Source organism: Sorex araneus, chromosome 1, assembly GCF_027595985.1.
Source record: "Sorex araneus isolate mSorAra2 chromosome 1, mSorAra2.pri, whole genome shotgun sequence".
Classification (NCBI taxonomy): domain Eukaryota; kingdom Metazoa; phylum Chordata; class Mammalia; order Eulipotyphla; family Soricidae; genus Sorex; species Sorex araneus.
The window spans coordinates 351816500-351834475 of record NC_073302.1 but is presented as its reverse complement, the minus strand read 5'-3'; the positions used below and the strand labels follow the sequence as shown (position 1 = coordinate 351834475).

At 40.4% G+C, this 17976-nt stretch overlaps 1 protein-coding gene across 1 annotated transcript in view; it reads left to right on the top strand.

Moving 5' to 3' along the window:
- Window positions 1–17976, top strand: part of AOAH (acyloxyacyl hydrolase) — a 266187-nt gene that overhangs the window by 25143 nt on the left and 223068 nt on the right. The window contains exon 2 of the mRNA XM_004606887.2: window positions 15821–15916. Coding sequence (XP_004606944.2) covers window positions 15821–15916 — 96 coding nt within the window. The remainder of the gene's footprint in view (window positions 1–15820; window positions 15917–17976) is intronic.

The following is a 17976-nucleotide window of genomic DNA, read 5'->3' as shown; positions in this document are numbered from 1 at the left end:
CTGCTTACTAGCCCCATAGTTGGCTAAATGCTTAACATTTCTGATCCTCCATCTGCTCTTCTGTAGAATGAGTCATAATCCCTACATCTACAAGTTGTTGTGAAGTTTTGAATGAGATGATAATGTATGCAGAAACTATAGAGCACTTTCTAGTGTGTGATTAATTATGTATGCCCACTCAGGGTCAGAAAGGAAATGTAGTCTCTGCAACCCTGGTCTGACAACTGCCAGGTGCTTTCAAGGCTTTTCGATGAAGTGTGGGCTTCAGACAAATGAGAAATCTAATAGACTATTCTCTGCAGTTGGGTGCATTTCAAGCCAGCACCGTCATGCTTATAATTAAAGTTTCAAGAGCCCTGTTTCATTTCAAAAGGATTCCACGGTAAAGTTTGCAATCTACCTGAGATTAGCGGTCAGAAGCAGATCCCTGTGGCAGGTGTTTTTATTGAACCCCATTCACTTCTTCTCCTTTGGTAGCAGAAATGTCCGTTTCTATTATACTCATTATTTTCAGATGCCAGGTGAGAAGAGATTTTCCATATTTGAGATTTCAAATGGTGAGCACTGTGTTAAATGAAGAACCTTCACTTGCTCTCATCACTTCCTAAATGAACAGGGGCTTGAGCAAACTCACTTTGGCCCAGCCAGGAGTTCTATTAGCAGCCAGAGAATAGTCTGTAATGGGAGGAATTAATCTGCCCATGACTCTTTCCCAGGAAAACATTCTTTAGCCTGTCAAGACTGTAAAACCACTTATTATCAACTGTAGTAAAGACAATTTCTCCATTCTTGCCACTAAAGGACTCAGGGTTCAGTTCTCTGAAGACTATAAATTAACAATACTCCTGAAAGAGAAGCTGAGAACCCTGGAAAGAAGTAGAAATGTGTAAGGGTATCAGACTCAAACTGAAACTGAGCTCAACCTGGGTATTTACATAATCTAGACCACATTGTCTGCTTCTCTTCAAGTGTGCTTTTGATCATAATCTCTTCATTCATTAGTACAGTGAAAATTGTGGCAAAATCCAGTTTTAATAAACAATTGAAATTTTTTTCTCCTTTAAATTTATTTAATTATTTCAAAATTTAGTAGGGCCCAAGAGTCAAAAAAGTCCTGATAACCCTTGACTGGATTCTTTATAGAAAACTTCAGAAGAAATGTCCATATTTGCAACAACAAAGAAGCTGGTTGGTCATCATCTTAGCAGTTTCTCTGCATTCATCACTTTAAGCTATGAGTTTAAACAATTATATACAAAAGGACAGTAAGTAATGTGCATGGTTTAGGATTACTGGATTCAAAAAGAATGGAGGTTTCTCAAGGAAAAAAAATTGTGGGAAGCTCCAATTTCATCCAGTATTTCTGCTAAACTGAATCAACCCTGAACTCCCTATTTTTAACCCTATCAAGAATAGAATGCTACTGACTGTAGGAAACTATTATTTAAAGTACCAATTAAAAAGACAATATACTGCATATTAAACTGTAAAAAATAAATAATAGCGTAGCATGCTCTATTTGTCTCCTGGGAATGCCTTTTCTCCCATGGTGCTTCCTTGGGGTCTCTTCAGAATTACATCTCACCTATTATTTGACTGATATTTGGCATTTACTATCCAGTATATGTAAAACTTGGAACTACATTGTGAGCTTCCTGTGAAAAGGGATTGTATTCTGTTCAGAGCCTATTATTATGGTATTTATGAATTCTTGCTTATTTTGTTCTTTCTGTTTGTTCATTTGTGAAAGCTAATCTTAGAAGACTTCTCCAATGTTCAGGAAATTTATGAGTGTTTTTTTGCCTCATGAGGGGAAAAAATAAAGTCTCTGGTCACAGTTTCTATACCCATCTAGTCATCTACGGACATCTCCATGGATGTCTGTATGAAGAGATATTTCCAAAAGAAAAGAAAGTATTACATTTCTCATTAGTATTTCTACATCAGTAGTTCTATTTATCCTTTTAATGACAATGTATCCAGCTCAGGTACCAACCTCAGTGCTAGGCGTGTAATGAAAGAATATGTCATTGACTCTGAGCTCAAGGAGGGTAACGTCTGGAAGATAGGATGTCAGAGCAGCACTTAATACCAGTCCTGACTGATGAATATGCTGTATGGGACAATGAAAGGAGAGAGCCTTGGATTCTAATTGGGGGGAGGGATGTTTCAATGGCATGTGAGGAGAGTTTTTAATGATTCATAGAAGGAAACTGGACAAATAAGAGAAGCATAAGACATGGCCCAGAGATAGTCTCGTCATCGGCCACCATCAAGATTGCATGTCCTTCTCTCCTGGAAAAGAGCATAACATGACGTATGCCATAACCATGCCACCAGACCCTGCACAAGGTTGTTTCACTCAGAGAACCCCAGAGGGGGGTGGGTGAGAGCCCTCCCTGCCCCAAGGGACCCAGCCCCAGCAGCCCAGAACCTCCAGATCTCAACCACCGCCACACTCATGGCTGCTATCCACATGCTCGGGCCAAGCCTCACCCATGAGTGAACCTATTTCTGGACAGGGCAACACTTCATGCCAGACAATCTACCCATACTCAAAGAGGTTTTGAGCACCATATTTTATGGGGTTCAAAGTAGGAGGCAACCAAGTTTAGAGGGAAATATTCTTTTTTTTTACAGATATGTGTGTGTGTGTGTGTGTGTGTAAAAGCACACAAGACTCAATTTATAACATGTTAGTGATCTTTTATAGAAGGGCTTAATGGCCCCTGGATGGAATATAACAATCCTCATCCTCTTTCCTTTAAGGATATTTTTGTATTATTTTCAGCAGTTTTTCATAACAAATAATACAAAATGTTTTGTTCTTCGGTTCTGCTTTGGGGCAGGGATTGGGTTTTAGGATGGAATCACCTGAAATATGGTGGTGGGAAGGTGTAATGGTGGTGAGATTTGTGCTTGAATATTAAATGAAATATTGTGAACTACTTTATAAAATAAAAATAATTTTTTAAAGACATAGCCCAAAGAGAAAAGTGCTGCCAGTTGTAGGTCCCCAGATGGCAAGGAAAGAGGCAGCAGCCTCTGGAAGGAAATCTGCCACTTTCTCTCTCCCCAACTCTGTCTTCCGTAAAGCACGTGGAAAACTTAGCATTCTGAAAGATGAAGGCTCACAACCCACCAGCCTCACAAGGCAGCTGCCCAGCTTCAGCGCAGCATAGGAGACCATCCCTGCTACCCCATTCCTCAGGGAGTGTGGACTCAGGTGAGAGTGAAGAATTGCTCTTTGCTGGAAAGGAAGGGAAATCCTGATCTTCCCTTCTGGGTTTTTTTGCTTTTCCCTCAGGGAAAAGAACTTCAAAAGGAGACAAATGGTGAAGTATAGGTTTAGTTGGGAAATAAGTTAAGAAACATGTTCAATAGAGCACGGGCTTCTCCAGAGTGGAGAGAGCCAGTAAATGATCCAGCATCAGAAGCAGCCGCCTCTCCTCTCTGGAAGCCTCCTTACACTCGGCCTGGAATTCTGCATCTCAGTTGATTTCCAGCTCCTGAGATGGCTCTTTTGTGTCAAAGACCATCTTCATGCCTTCAAGCTGGTTCAGGTTTCCATTACCAGGGACCCCTTATTTACCCGCCTGCAATAGTCTGAGGAAATGACAGTCCACATCTCAAGGGGGAGATGCAGACAGTGTTTGGAGGGCAGCATGGGTGTGGACAGCATGACCACATCACTTTCTCTGCCAAGTTAGTTCACATGCAGTTGTTAGTTTATACGGCATCCTCAGTGTGTTGTGGGGGACAGTGGGGAGCAGCCAATAGGCTTGATATTTCCCACAGAGCCTTCATTCCAGAAGGAGTCTCTCCAATCTGGGCTTCCCTCCACCTGACTCTCAGGGATCCGTATGTTTGGACCTAGAATTCTGCAGGTATTCCAAGCTCCTGATATGCGTCTTTCGGGTCAAAGCTCTCCATGTCTTTGGGCTGGTCTAGGTTCTGACACTCTTCCCAACATGTATGATCAGGGCTCCCCTGTTTTCCTGCTTGTAACAAAATGAAAGCCATTGGGGGTGAGGAGAAATAGAATGTTCTCATTACAGAGTATTGGACTTGTTTTGTAGAGTAATGTACTTACTCCTGGCTTCATCAAATATTTCATGAATCTTAAATTCCTCATTTAAAGAATCAGAAGAGTACAATGACTATTCTTTTCCTGCATACTCTTTTTTCACTTCTGTGAATAAATGTCATTAAATCTATATTAATTTTGTTGATTTTTATTAGAAACACCATGATTTACAAAGTTGTTTATTATACAGTTGCTTCAAGCATTTATGTTCCAACACCACCAATCACATCTTCAATCACCCAATACTTTTTTGACTTTATTGAACCCATCTCACAATGTGTACAGAGACAATTAAGACCAACTAGAAAGCTCCCATTCTACCTCTATCACTGAAATAACCCAGACAGAATTTTGTCACTGGTTTCTTTCCTTTAAAAGTCAAAATGTTCCATATAACTAAGATTATATTTATATATAATTATAATCATTAAGTATGTAATCGATTGTCTATGATTATCAATCAATTAGTTATATAGAACTAATTAAAATTACTCCAGGTCTGGAGTAATTATGTGCCTGGGACAAGCCCCAGTGAACAGAGTTGAAGCAGGGTTGAGTTGGAAAATTAAGAAAGTGAGACAACTAAGAGAAAAGAGGAGGGGTTCAGGGGGCTAGCTGCCTAGTGGGCTGAGAGCCTGGATGTATTCATTCCATAGAACAAGGAATCATTACAAGGAAAAGGAGAAAATAGCCTTCTTCAGTCAATTGCCAATCTATGCTAATCTAATTGGATTAACTTCTTTAGGTCTATCCCAATGAAGGCTTCTGAGAGGAAGAGCAGAGACAAAGCAGTCATAGGAACCCACAGGCTTTTCACTCTTCATTGTCTTTCCTGATTTCAGGGTCCTGTATCCTACCCATTCTGCTTCTTTCCTCATTTCCTTCTCTCTTCAATCTTCCACCCCTACAATTTTGGCTTTTTACTTTTTAAAGAAAGCATGTAAAATCTGAACAGCAACAGGTTAGATTCTAGGCATAACTCAGAGTACAACCTCCTCTGCTGGTTCTCCTAATTTTGTTTATTTATTTATTTATTTATTTATTTTTATTAGTTTATTTTTAATTAGAGAGTCATCTTGAGGGTACAGTTACAGATCCATACATCTTTGTGCTCATGCTTCCCCCATACAAAGTTCGATAACCCATCCCTTCACCAGTGCCCATTCTCCACCACCCGTAAACCCAACATCCCTCCCCCCCTCCCCAGTCCCGTCTCCCCCCACCTCACCCTGCCACTATGGCAGGGAATTCCCTTTTGTTCTCTCTCTCTGATTAGGTGTTGTGGTTTGCAATAAAGATGTTGAGTGGCCATTGTGTTCAGTCTCTAGTCTGTATTCCGCCCACCTCACCCTTCCCCCACATGACCTCCAACCACATTTTACTTGGTGGTCCCTTCCCTGAGTTACCCAGAATGAGAGACCAGCCTCCAAGCCATGGAAACTATCTCCTGGTACTTATTTCTACTATTCTTGGGCGTTAGTCTTATAGTCTATTATTCTATATTCCACAGATGAGTACCTCACACCACAGAGACTAGCACACATCCAAAAGAACAAAAGCAACCGCTGTTGGAGAGGATGTGGGGAGAAAGGGACCCTTCTACACTGCTGGTGGGAATGCCGGCTAGTTCAGCCCTTTTGGAAAACAGTATGGACGATTCTCAAAAAACTAGAGGTTGAGCTCCCATTTGACCCAGCAATACCACTGCTGGGAATATATCCCAGAAAATCCAAAAAGTATAGTCGAAGTGACATATGCACTTATATGTTCACCGCAGCACTGCTTACAATAGCCAGAATCTGGAAAAAACCCGAGTGCCCTAGAACAGATGACTGGTTGAAGAAACTCTGGTACATCTATACAATGGAATACTATGCAGCTGTTAGAAAAAATGAGGTCATGACGTTTGCATATAAGTGGATCAACATGGAAAGTATCATGCTAATTTTGTTTCTAACTCACCCTTGTCATCACGTGTGCTTCAAATCCAAACTGCATCCAAAAGTTACATATCTTGATAAAACTATGAAGTGATCATTATGTGAGCTCTCCATCTAATTTCCATCATGTACTTCCTTCACCATGAGCTGCCTGTCATATCTGTATAGAATCTGCTGCTCTTTGGCACACTAGAAGGTTCTGGTAATGGTTATTCACATCAGAATGAGAAGTGGAACCATGTCTTGTAGTAAGACAATGAATTAGCAATGGCTTCCCAGAAAATGTTGAACCAAAACAAAATTGCAGGTGTATCCATTAGCCCTCCTCTATGGAGACGCCCTGCAATGGTCAAATGGCACCCATGTGGCTCTCATGGTGAACTCACTTCAAGTCAGCAGACATCTTGCACCTGCCTACTTCAAACCTGGCCTTGTATCAGAAACGCAGGCTTGAGTATTTGGTAAAACTATATTCTTTCCCTTGAAGTTGGTGGATCCACAGGTGGCTTATGTGAGGCGGGGAGGAGAGAGACAGTCACTTTCTCCTGATCTACTTCTGCCTCCCCCGGACCAGCTGGGAAGGCTAGGTCTGATAAAGTCTGTTATGGGCTACACCAGGTGACCATCAAGTCACACCTGACATCCTCTTGTTCTTTTCGGCATGGGAATTGATTCCCACCACCTGACCTCTTGGAGAGTTATGGGAAATCTTGGGAGCTCAAGCTGGAGTGAAAAATTGCTCTTTGCAGGAAAGGCAAGCCAGACCTAGGTCATCCCAGGGTTTCCAGGTACTTTGTCCTGTCTCGCAGAAAAGAATTTCAGGAGTAGACAAGCAGTGAAGTAAAAACAGATTTTATTTGGAGGCTTTAGGAAGGGCAAGGAGGGAGAGCAAAGAGGGAGGGAGAGAGTAATGTGCTCAAGAGAGAATGCAGGCTTCTCCAAAGATGGAGAGAATCTCAGTACATACACATCTCAAGATGGGACATGCAGGCGCCACATGTGTTTGGCCACATGGGAACCAGCAGCACACAGGCTGAAGCAGCATATGCACGTGTTTCCTTTGTTCAAGGTGGCTCTTTATAGGATTTCTCTAGCTGCACCCACATAGAGCTTCTAGCTAGGTAAGAGTGCTTTGCTAGAGTGGTTGCCAAGGTAGGAAGATTTGGAAGTGGTCCATGGTTCTCCTTGAAATTCATTTCCTGGCCATTGTTCCTACTAGAGCTTCTCTCAGAGTTCGGGGTTGAGGGAGCAGCCTTCTCTGGGTCTCTTAGCACAATTTCTCTGGGTTTCTTAGCACCGGGTGAAAAATCTTATCAAGCCTTAGTTCCTGTGCTCACAAGGTGGGTCCTGACAGCCTTAGGACTAGGTGGTTTTGCTACTCCCTAGGAATTCCACTGCCATGGAGTCCCTTTCCTATCTACCTGACTGCCTGTATCACCCTCAAAAGTCTGACTCTGGACCCAGACTGCTCTGAAAAAGCCACAGTCAGACAAATCATTGCTGAAAAGTTCCCAGAGCTGGAAAATGCGGGCATCTAGATTCAAGGCACCCGGAGGGTGCCAGCTGAAAGAGATTCTGACAGAAAAACCCCAAGACATATCATAGTTACAATGATGGAAGTCATCGATAGAGACACAATACTGCAAACAGCAAGATCGAAGAAGGAAATTGCATACAAAGGAGCACCCCTTAGATTCACAGCAGATTTATCAGAGGAAACCCTCCAAGCCCGAAGGCAATGGTGGGATATGGTGAAAAAATTCAATGAAATGAACACTTCACCAAGAATACTATATCCAGCTAAACTCTCATTCAAACTCGAAGGAATCATACACTATTTTGGGGAAAAACAACAGCTCAGGAACTTCATAGACTCAAAACCAAACCTAAAAGAAGCACTAAAAGGGCTATTGTAAGACAAGAACAACCCCTACAAGCACAACAAACACTTACACAAAGATGGCACAAAATCCCATAACAATAATCTCCCTTAATGTCAATGGTCTAAATTCACCAAATAAGAGACATAGACTGGCAAAATGAATTCAGAGACTGAACCCATCATTCTCCTGCCTGCAAGAAACACATCTGAATAGCCAGAAAAAACACAGAGTCAAAGTCAAAGGATGGAAAACAATCCTGCAAGCAAACAACTACCTCAAGAAAGCTGGGATGGCTTTACTAGTAGCAGACAACATAGACTTCAGGTTGAAAAAGATTAGAAGGGATAGTGAAGGCCACTTTTTATTAATCACAGGATATGCACATAAGGAAGAAATCACACTCTTAAACGTCTACGCACCCAATGAGGGACCAGCTAAATACCGCCCACAGCTACTAAGAGACCTTAAGAAGGAAATTGTGAGCAACACAATAGAAGTTGGAGACTTCAATACCGCCTTGTGACCTCTGGACAGATCAAGAAGATTAAAACTCACCAAGGAAATACTGGCTTTGAAGGAAGAAATAGAAGAGAGAGGGCTAATAGATCTATACAGGGCTTTATATCCCCCCAAAAAAGGAATACACATTCTTTTCCAGTGCACATGGAACATTTTCCAGAATAGACCATGCACTGGGCCACACAGCATACCTCAATAGAATCAACAAAATAGACATTGTACCAGCTATCTTTTCAGACCATGATGCACTGAAGATAAAACTTAATCGTGGACAGATGCAGAAAACCAAATCAAACACCTGGAAATTAAATAGCTCTTGTTGAACAATGAGTGGGTCAGGAAGAAAATCAAGGAAGAAATCAAAAGGTATGTAGAAACAAATGATAATGAAGACACGAGCTACCAGAACCTGTGGGACGCAGCTAAAGCCATGTTAAGGGGAAAATTTATAGTTTTGCAAGCATATCTCAGGAAGGAAGAAAGGGCCCACATAAATAACTTGACTTCACAGCTCAAGACCTTAGAAAAGGACCAACAAAAGGAGCCCAAACCAGGCAGAAGGAAAAATATAATAAAACTTAGAGCAGAAATTAAAGACATGGAAACCCAAAAGACAATCTGAAAGATCAATGAAACCAAGAGCTGGTTTTTTGAGAAAATAAACAAGATTGATAAACCGCTAGCAAGACTCACAAAGAAAGAGAGAGAACCCTTATAAGCTGGATCAGAAATGAAAAGGGGGACATCACAACAGAAACCAATGAAATTCAAAAGATCATCAGAGACTACTTTGAAAATCTCTATGCCACGAAACAAGAGAACCTAGAAGAAATGGATACATTCCTCGACTCCTATAATCTCCCAAGGCTGAACCAAGAAGACCTCGAGTACCGGAATAGTCTAATTAACATCAAGGAAATTGAAACGGTAATCAATAGTCTTCCCAAAAACAAAAGCCCAGGTCCAAACGGATTCACTAGCGAGTTCTTCCAAACATTTAAAGAGGACCTATTTCCTGTCCTTCACAAGCTTTTCCAGGAAATTGAAGAAACAGAAACCCTCCCAAACAGTTTCTATGAGGCTCACATCTCCCTAATACCAAAAGCAAACAAAGACACCACAGAAAAATAAAACTACAGGCCAATATCCCTGATGAACACAGATGCGAAGATTTTCAACAAAATATTAGCAAATAGAATTCAACAACTCATCAAAAAGATTGTACACCAGGACCAAATGGGATTCATCCCGGGGATGCAAGGATGGTTTAACATCCGGAAATCAATCAACATAATCCATCATATCGACAAAAGAAAAGATAAAATTCATATAATCATATCAATAGATGCAGAGAAAGCATTTGACAAAATCCAACACCCATCTATGATGAAAACGCTCGCCAAAATGGGTATAGATGGGACCTTCCTCAATATAGTCATACCCATTATCACAAGCCTATGGCAAGCATCGTCCTCAATGGGTAAAAACTAAGAGACTTCCCTCTGAGAACAGGGACGAGACAAGGATGCCCACTCTCTCCACTTCTGTTTAATATAGTACTGGAAGTACTTGCAATATCGAATAGGCAAAAAAAAATATTAAGGGCATTCAGGTAGGAAAGGAAGAAATCAAGCTCTCACTATTCGCAGATGATATGATACTTTACCTAGAGAACCCTAAAACCTCTATCAAGAAACTCCTAGAAACAATAGCCTCGTATAGTAAAGTTGCAGCTATAGAATCAGTACCCAATAGTCCATGGCTTTCCTATATGCAAATAATGAGAGAGAAGAAGGTGACATGAGAAAAGCAATCCCATTCACAATTGTGCCTCAAAAAATCAAGTACCTCAGAATCAGCTTAACAAAGGAGGTAAAGGACTTGTATAATGAGAACTACAAAACGCTACTTCAGGAAATAAAAGAGGACACGAGGAAATGGAAAGACATCCCCTGCTCATAGATTGGAAGAATTAATATTGTCAAAATGGCAATTTTCCCAAAAGCATTGTACAAATTCAATGCAATCCCTATAGGGATACCCTTGAAATTCTTCAAAGAAATGGAGAAAGCGCCCCTGAAATTCATATGGAACAATAAGCCCCCACAAATAGCTAAAGCAATCCTTGGGAAAAAGAAAATGGGAAGAATCAACCTCCCCAACTTCCAACTTTACTACAAAGTGGTAGTCATTAAAACAGCATGGTACTGGAACAGAGGCAGAGCTTCAGACCAATGGAACAGGGTTGAATACTCTGACACCTCCCCCCCAATATATGATCTTCTAATCTTTGATAAGGGAGCAAGAAATGTGTAGTGGTGCAAGGAAAGCATGTTTAACAAATTGTGTTGGCAAGACTGGACAGCTACATGCAAAAATGGACTTAGACCTCCACCTATCACCATGTACAAAAGTCAGATCAAAATGGATTAAAGACCTCAACATCAGACCAGAATCCCTAAGGTACATTGAAGACAAGGTCGGCAAAACCGTCCACAACATTGAAGCCAACGGTATCTTCAAAGGTGACACGCCACTGGCCAAGCAAGTGAAAACAAAGATAAATAAATGGTACTATCTCAAACTAAGAAGCTTCTGCACCTCAAAAGAAACAGTGACCAAAATACAAAGACAATCTACAGAATGGGAAAGGATATTTACGCAGTACCCATCCATTAAAGGGTTGGTATCAAGGATATACAATGCACTGGTTGAACTCCACAAGAAGAAAACTGCTGACCTGATAAAAAAAAAATGGGGTGATGAAATGAACAGAAACTTTCCCAAAGAAATCCAAATATGCTGAGAGGCACATGAGAAAATGTTCCACATCACTAATCATCAGGGAGATGAAGATCAAAACAACAATGACATATCATTTTACATCACAGAGACTGGCCCACATTCCAAAAAGCAAAAGCAACCGGTGTTGGCGTGGATGTGGGGAGAAAGGGACTCTACTTCACTGCTGGTGGAATGCCGACTGGTTCAGCCCTTTTGGAAAACAATATGGACAATTCTCAAAAAGTTACAAACTGAGCTTCCATTTGACCTAGCAATACCACTCCTGGGAATATACCCTGGAGAGGCAAAAAGGTATAGTAGAAATGACATCTGCATTTCTATGTTCATTGCTGCACTGTTTACAATAGCCAGAAATTGGAAAAAACCAGAGTGCCCAAAAACAGATGACTGGTTAAAGAAACTGTGGTATATCTACACAATGGAATACTATGTAGCTGTCAGAAAACATGAAGTCATGAAATTTGCATATAAGTGGATCAACATGGAAAGTATCATGCTGAGTGAAATGAGTCAGAAAGAAAGAGACAGACATAGGAAGATTGCACTCATATGTGGAATATAAAGTAGCTGAGAGGTACAAGCTTACAAGGATGCAATTTCTGACAGATATGTCTCTGGACTTAGTTACTAAAATACTAAAATACAGAAATCCAAAACCGTGCGGCTGCTAGTGCGGCCACTCATCCTCATATCTTTTCATTCTCAGCAATGGAAAACAGATTATCAAATGCTTTCTTTTTAGCAGGTCGACTTTTGGGGGGAGAAACTCCAAATCAATAATAGTGAGTTTTTTGTTGAAATATTGAATGTAATCAAAGTAAAGTGAAAGTAAAGTGAAATTTACCAGTTACACAGGCGGGGCGGGGGCCTGGGGAGGTGGGGGGGAGGGGGAGGTATACTGTGATTCTTGGTGGTGGAATATGTGCACTGGTGAAGGGATGGGTATTCGAGCATTGTAGAACTGAGACTTAAACTTGAAAGCTTTGTAACTTTCCACATGGTGATTCAATAAAAGAATAAATTAAAAAAAAATTGCTGCACTGTTTAGTACTCAGACTGTACTGTACTCAGACACACAAAGTTCAAGGAAGATTGATCTCTTGTTCAAGAGTATATTATTTTTAAGTGTCTGAGCTTCTGTTTTAGTTGGTTTGTTTTTAAATTTCAAAATCTCTCCTCTGTAACCATCCACATACATATTTTATCATATTTCAAAATAATTACATATAATTGTGTTTCAATTGTAGTTATTAAAGTTTATTTAGATGCACTTAATTTAACAGATGAATGGAAGAAATATAAATCAGATGTAAAAAATTATTCACTCACATATGCTGAACATATTTTTATATATTGTAATCACGATCACGAAATCCCGTTAATCATCGATTTCTCGAGCGGGCTCAATAACTTCTCATTTCGACCTTTCCCTGAGATCTTAGAAGTCTATCTGGACTCGGTCCTCCCAACGATGTCGCACTGGGGGTTTTTTCAGGGTCAGGGGAATGAGATCCAGCTTGTTACTGGATTTAGCATATGAATATATTGTAAATGACGTAAAAATTGGTTTTTCTCTGGGTAATTTAAGAGATGCTTATCTTTTTGGGCTGTTCTGTATTTAAAATGTTTAAAATAAAATTGTATTGCATCTGCATTTTTCATGTTATTTAAAAAACAAACCACTATATATGAAAATACGTTTTAGACTATAAAGTGCTATGACTATCAGCAACTGAATTCATCACAAAGTAACAAAGCATCACTGCAATGCTTAGGTAAAAAAAACTTACTGAATCACAGTTGATTCCCACCACCTGAACAAATTGGTGGTTTCCAGTGGCAAAGGAGGGAGCAGGAGTGGGAAGTGGAGAAATGGGTGAAAGGAGGTCAAAAGGCACACATTTTCAGTCGTAAAATAAATTTCCTGCTGTTGTAATGTATGGTTATGGTGACCAGGGGCCGTGGCTCTGCAGGACAGCACATGTCTTCATGTATAAGGCTCCGATGGCCGCCTGATGTAGCTGGGATAGCTCTATGCACTGCTGGGAGTGCTCCCCCAAATAGCACATCACATATTTGAAAGTTAATAAAATAATAAATCTTAACTGTCCTTATCACTGTCATTGTCATCCCGTTGCTCATTGATTTGTTCGAGCAGGCACCAGTAACGTCTCTCATTGAGAGACTTATTGTTGCTGTTTTTGGCATATCTAATATGCACGGGTAGCTTGCCAGGCTCTGCCAAGCTGGCTCAATACACTTGGTAGCTTGCCAGGCTCTCCGAGAGGGGCGGAGGAATCGATCGGGTTGGCCACGTGAAAGGCGAACGCCCAGTCCTCGTCACAGTAAAAACAATTTTGTAACTATATATGATGACAGATATTAACTAGACTTATTGTAATCATTTATAATAGATAGAAATGTCAAATCACTAGGCCATATACTTGTAGCTGATATAATGCTGTATGTCAGTTACTCTGTAATAAAAGCAATCAATTAAAACATTTAAAAATCTCATCTAACCAACCTTAATAGCTGATGCAGATAAATGCCTCAGCAGATAGTTGTTATCTGGTTTGGGGAACCCCTATTTGCCCAGTGGGAATACAGAACACGCACATCTCTGCTGCCTTATCAAGAAAGGTAGAAGTTCCCATGCTTCATAGACAATTTCTCATTTGGCAGAAAGTTTTATTTCTTTACACTTAGAAATGCCCAGTGGTACTGCTCACATCTGTTAACAGTCACCTTCTCTCAAAGGGTCCTGGTGGGAGTTGGGTTTTAATGACACTTTGCTTGTGAATTTTGGTCCCTAGTTCCTTGAACAATGAATCATAGTAAGCTTACAGCAAGGCCAGGCACCCTGAAATATCTTCATTTTAGATATAAGCTTTTTCTTTTTTTACTTTTTCTTGAAAAATCAGCAATCACTCATCTCACTGAGGTCAAATAAATTTCCCATTCTAGACTTAGAGATTTTTTTTGGCTTTTGGCTTTTGGGGCACACCCATCATACTTAGGGGTTACTCTTGGCTCTGTACTCAGGAATTACTCCTGGCAGGTACAGGGGACAATATGGGATGCTAGGGATCAAACCTGGGTTGGCTGTGCACAGGGAAAATGCCATATCCGCTGTATTATAGCTCTAGCCCTAAACTTAGAGATCTTTGACCAACTAATGCCTTGTGTCAAAGAAAGCATCTCCACCTTTTTTTTTTTTTAAAAAAAGGAGTTTTGGGATTTCCCAGCAGTTCAAGAGATACAGACTGGAGATAAAACTTCCCAGAGCATCAATGTGTAGTCACTCTGGTTTTTCACACATAAAGCAAGGTAACTGAAGGGAATGTATTTCTTACATAACCCAAACTCCTTCTAAACTATAATTCTACTGGCATATGCTTTCAAGCATAGTGCTTTGTAGATGGTTGGAAAAATAGTATATTACAATAACTATGTTATTTCAAAGGCACATTTGATTGCCCTGTTAGCTATTGGTTGCCCTGTGCTATCACAGTAGCACAATGGAAACATATAATAACATATTATTAACTGCTTTGCTGTGAGGAAATGAAAGCAAGTTCAAGATTCAAGGGTAGGACTCAATTCCAGGTCTTTTGACTTCAAATGCTTAGCAATTTTCACGATTTTTCTAAGATTAAATATCTGAACCCAAGTTACAGGTTGAGAATGTGTAGGATAGGAATGACCCCATTCATTGTGGGGCATTTGCTGAAGAAGGAAAAAGGAAAGGGAAGGGGAGGGGAGGGCAGGGAAAGGGAGGAAGGGGAGGGGAGGGGAGGGGATAGAAGACAAGGGAGGGGAGGGGAAGGGAGGGAAGGGAAGGAAAATTTTATCTACTGAGTTGCTATTCTTTGGCTGGTTGCTATTCTCTTGCATTTAAATGTCATCTTTTTGTCCCCTTTGATCAAAATGAAATAGAAACAGAGCAAAATTCAAAGATTTTCCCAAAGTCACATTGTTTATATATGGCAAAACTCAACTAACAACCAGTCTTTTTAGCCCTAGAGCCTACCAACTTCATACTTCATACCACACTTCATGTTTAACTACAACTCACGTTGTATATTCACATAAGATTTTAAAGGAAAATGGCAATCAAAAGTTCTTCTGTTTGAAGATTGGAGATTTGTTGAAAATTGGAGATTTGGTATGTTGTTTTTCATCCAATTTTTATTCAGCCATCTTGACTTATAATACAGCTAAAAATATAGTTTCAGGGCCTGGAGCAATAGTATAGTGGATAAGCCTTGCATGTGGTCCACCTGGATTCGATCCCTGGAATTCCAAAGTGTTCCTGAGAACCACCAGGAGTGATCTCTGAGCCCCACTAAGTGCTTATACACGCACACACACAAAACACATACACACAGAGTTTTATTTATACATTGCTCTGACACCACACCCAACTTGAGTTTTTGGGTCCCCCTACCAAATTCTCAATGTCCTCAAAGCCATGTACACAAACACACACACACACACACACATTTTCTTTGATTTTACCCTCCAGCACAATTTTCTGTATAACACGTATAACACAGCTGACAAGTGCTTATGCTCCTTTGCAGGGTGTGTTGCAGTGGTGTCTGTGGTGGAACAGCTCGCTCAAGTTCACAACTACACCTTCTTGACCTCTATGGATAAACTGTGCAGCTACCTGCCTGGTAAGTGCAAACCAAGCTATGGCGAGTGGCTTTGTCTGCTTTCTCACTAAGATGACTCATCGTCGTTCCTCTTAGGCTTCTGATTTGTTATTTATGTGAATTACTATTCTGATGGGGCTTAAATCAAAGATCCAGTGTCAACAGTACTTATTACTGTTTTTTCAGTTGATATTAATATGATAAACTAATTTTGACAATGTAGTTTTCTTATCTCAATTTGTAAGAGACTTTTAAAATAATTATGATCATTTATTTTGTTTTTACTTTACAATTTGGACTGGAGCAATAGCACAGCGGGAAGGGCGTTTGCCTTGCACATGGTCGACTCAGGCTCAATTCCTCCATCCCTCTCAGAGAGACTGGCAATCTACCAACATTATCCCACCTGCGCGGCAGAGCCTGGAAAGCTAGCCATGGCGTATCGATATGCCAAAAACAGTAACAACAAATCTCACAATGGAGACGTTACTGGTTCCTGCTCGAGCAAATCGATGAACAATGGGATGACAGTGCTACGGGGCTTAAAGAAATCAAAACACACAACACAGAAATATACTAAGCCAGTTAGGAATAAAATGTTAAATAGCTAACTGTTGTTTTATGTGTTATATATATAATTCTTTTTCCTACTAATAATTCAACCAAAGTCAAAATCTTCAACTCCAGAGATATAACTCAAAGGGGGAGAGCATCGGTATTGCATGCACCAGGTCCCAAGTGCACTGTCTGATTATAACTGCAGTTCATAAAGCACTGACTTGAATAATTAATGCTAAATCAGGAATTTATTTTATCATTTATGCTTATTTGACCACATACTCATATTCAGACACATGCGCAGCCCCACCAACATTTAAGGCCTGGAGGACAAATGATCCCAATACCCCAAAATGGAAGATAATCTGGAATATCCTGTTGACTTGAACACCATGAATTTCCTTACCCACTCCACAAAAGAAGCAACTGAGTGGTATATTAAATAAGTTTCCCGCTTGTTTTTAAATATCAGCTAAGATAGTGTACAGTTTATATTCCTTTTAAAGAATGCTCTCAAATAGAAACATTAATTTTTATTTTTATATAACATGTTTCCTGTTGCATATTAACATTTAAGCTCTTGATTTACAGTTACCACAAAAAAATTTTAAGAGTCAAATTTTCATACATTTTATGTTTAAAAAAATCATTTGTCAAAGACATACATTAATTTTTTAAGTGAGATATTTGGACAGATTTGATTTTTATAGTACACGTGTCAATCACACAAAAGCACTTTCAGGGGATTTATTTCATGCATTCACTACATATACGTATATGTACATATATATGCATATATATATGTGTGTGTGTGTGTGTGTGTTATATACCTGCATGCAAACAAGCTAAAACTATTGGAGTTTAAAAATAAAAACTAGAAAAGAATAGTACATAAACAATTTTTTGGTCATTACTGAGCTGGAGCAATTACTGGGTTGGAGTGATAGCACAACGGGTAGGGCATTTAGCCTTGCATGCGGCCGACCTGGGTTTGATTCCTCCGCCCCTCTCAGAGATCCCAGAGTATCTCACCCACACAGCAGAGCCTGGCAAGCTACCCGTGGCGTATTTGATATGCCAAAAACAGTAACAAGTCTCACAATGGAGACGTTACTGGTGCCCTCTGGAGCAAATCGATGAGCAATAGGATGATAGTTGTGTAAAATCACAAAAAAGAAAAAGAAAAGGGCAAAGGCGACACCGCACCAGGGAGGTTGATGACGATGAAGAGGCAGGTGAAGGAAGGAATGGAGGCAAGATGGTTGGTCTCAATCGCAGTTTATTCCATTCCCATCTCCATTCTCCTCTGATTCTCCTCCTGCTTCTTCCTCCCCCATGCTACTTCATTCTCCTTCCCTGGATCTCCGCTGGAACTCGCCCCCAGCCCCCTCATCCAGCTACCTTGAATCCCCCGCATCTGGCTCCGGATGCTGCAGCAGGCTGGGGCTTATGCAAAGGTGTGGTTACAATCAATAGGGGGTAAAGTTCTATCTCTTAGGGGATGCTTTCACTAGGACAGAATC